The sequence below is a fragment of the Protomyctophum bolini genome, assembly GCF_963924005.1.
Source record: "Protomyctophum bolini genome assembly, chromosome: 16".
NCBI lineage: Eukaryota > Metazoa > Chordata > Actinopteri > Myctophiformes > Myctophidae > Protomyctophum > Protomyctophum bolini.
Window position 1 is genome coordinate 15,089,491 of NC_137877.1, and position 2,500 is coordinate 15,091,990.

General features: G+C 49.1%; 1 protein-coding gene across 1 annotated transcript in view; it reads right to left on the reverse strand.

The window, feature by feature from the left end:
• Positions 1-2,500, reverse strand: part of cerkl (CERK like autophagy regulator) — a gene marked incomplete at both ends in the record, with an annotated part of 37,791 nt that overhangs the window by 27,221 nt on the left and 8,070 nt on the right. The window contains one exon of the mRNA XM_080785918.1: positions 410-643. Within this exon, the coding sequence (XP_080642044.1) occupies positions 410-643 (234 nt within the window). The remainder of the gene's footprint in view (positions 1-409; positions 644-2,500) is intronic.

Genomic DNA, 2,500 nt, shown 5'->3' on the forward strand with positions numbered 1-2,500 from the left:
TTGCTCAAGACACTTTGACACTGGGAATCAAACCGGAGACACTGCCAGGGTCCCAACTAAAAGTGGCGGCCCCTCTTCCTGCTCCTGATGGATCACCACCAAACCATGCAACTAAGCCACCAACCTGCACATCGGGAGCAATTAGGGGTTCAGAGTCTTGCTCAAAGACACTTCGACACTAACTCTGGGGGAAGCCCACAGGGTTCGAACTGGGAACCTTGCGGTTCCCATCCGGCCACTCTACCCCCTGAACCACTGCCACCCAAACCAGACGTCACGGTAGTGCTGCGGTCCTCACCACTCGAGTCAGTATGTGTTTGAGCACAGTATCTGAGCACCACCAAGTGCTGTTTCTGGCTTTTGTGCCTTTATTGATGGTTACAGTGAAGACGCGTTTGATGGTACTTACCACTCAGTATGTCCTTGATGGTCCTGAACCAGACGTCGCAGTGCTGCACGGAGGAGTTGTGCAGGTGCAGCTTGTCGTCCGTGAGCCGCCGTCCCAGCATGGTGCGGCCATAGAACAGCGTCACCCCCAGCACGGGGCCGCCCGTCTGCTGGCCGGCGTTACGGCGCCGCTTCACCTTCACCGCGAAGACGTCGCGCATCGGAACCCTAGCCCACTGACTCTCACTGACCTGAACTGTAGGAGAGAGAGAGAGAGAGAGAGAGAGAGAGAGAGAGGAGAGAGAGGTTTTTGATCGACCGATTGAGTACTTTATCAACAGTATAGGTGGTACAGTCAAACGTTATGCCAAAAGAATAACACAAAAAGCTCCAGGGGTCTTGTTTCCATTGTGGCCAATTGCATACCATTGTACCATTGTAGGGACATATATCACATGTCTCGAGAACCCTACCGACCAATAAGCTGGTCCATTTGCTTCCGTTTTTTGCACACTCTCAGAGTGACACACCCGTACAGGGCCACTTTGACACCCACTGGTGTAGCAGAATGTTTCCAGTGAGCCAACACACACTACTCAGCACCCTGACTTTATTTGACCAGAATGGAACAGAGCCTTCATTAGTATCATTAACACTGACTCTGTTTGACCAGAATGGAACAGAGCCTTCATTAGTATCATTAACACTGACTCTGTTTGACCAGAATGGAACAGCGCCTTCATTAGTATCATTAACACTGACTCTGTTTGACCAGAACTGAACAGAGCCTTCGTTAGTATCATCGGTAGTCTCGCGATGCCAGACTGTTGCCATCACGTTGCGCGCATCCACTTGCACTCTACGTATGTGCTGCTTTCAATGGCCTGTATCTCCAAAAAATAATTTAGTCCCTTGTTTGTGCCGAATCTGGGTTGTACATGGTTTGTTGCACTCACTCTGGCGTTGTGGGTGTGGACTTTGTTAACATTAAGGAAGTATTTAGACAGGTACATGGGTACATGGGTATCTTGTGTACCAGACCCATTGCAAGATGCTGTACTCTGTCATCGACCCTAAGCCATTCCAGCCTGTCAAAGTGGGCAGGGGTGAGGTGGGTTCGGGGGGTGACGCGAAGTAGGAGCCTGACCAGTTTGTTTTGGGAAGTAACATCGTATCATCCGGTTACGGGTATTTGGCTCTTCAAAATACGGGATGAAAGGAGGAAAACCTTGGCAATGTGCGAGAAATAATCCTGGCGGGGGATGGGTAATTAACAAGTACTTCTGAGATGAATGGAACATTGTAAAGATAAACGTGTGTCTCCTGTCCTCCTCTTCCTGGTCTCACGTTCATTACATTTTCCCGGTTCTGAGATACTCTCCACACCCCCCCCCCCTCCTTCTCCCCCCCCCCCAGCCATCTGTCTACTCAAACCTGTCCAAGCTCTTTGCTCCGTCCAACCTTCTGTTTATCCTCTCCTCTCTCTGTCCTGGTATCCGCTCTCAATTTCTGTCTCTGTTTCATCTTTCCATCAACACACGCATGCACGCACTCACACACACACACACACACACACACACACACACACACGCACGCACGCACACGCGCACACACACACACACACACACCAGCTCTTACCATCTGTCTAAGTGTTAGGACGGAAATATTGAGCTGTGTGTGTGTGTGTGTGTGTGTGTGTGTGTGTGTTCCAATTTGGAATGGCATGTGGATGGTTTGCGGCCTGCCATATGGGACATCACAAATCACTAACTAATCAAAAGTTAACATAAATGGAGCTACCAAAATTCTTACCACCACCATTGCCTGATATAACTGCCCCGGTGAGGCGGAGCAAGTTCACGCAAAAAGCAGTTAAAATGAGATTATTAAGTGGGGACCCTCGTCTTAGAAAACTGGACTTGAGTTACAACTGTACTTAGACCACTTTTCCCTTCTACACAAAACTTCTTCACCAAACATAGCAGATCTACAAGCCACAACTCTGTTCCTTCTCTACTCCAAATCTCTTCAGCAAACTATAGCAGATCTACATGCGCACAACTCTGTTCCTCCTCTACTCCAAATCTCTTCACCAAACATAGCAGATCTCCAG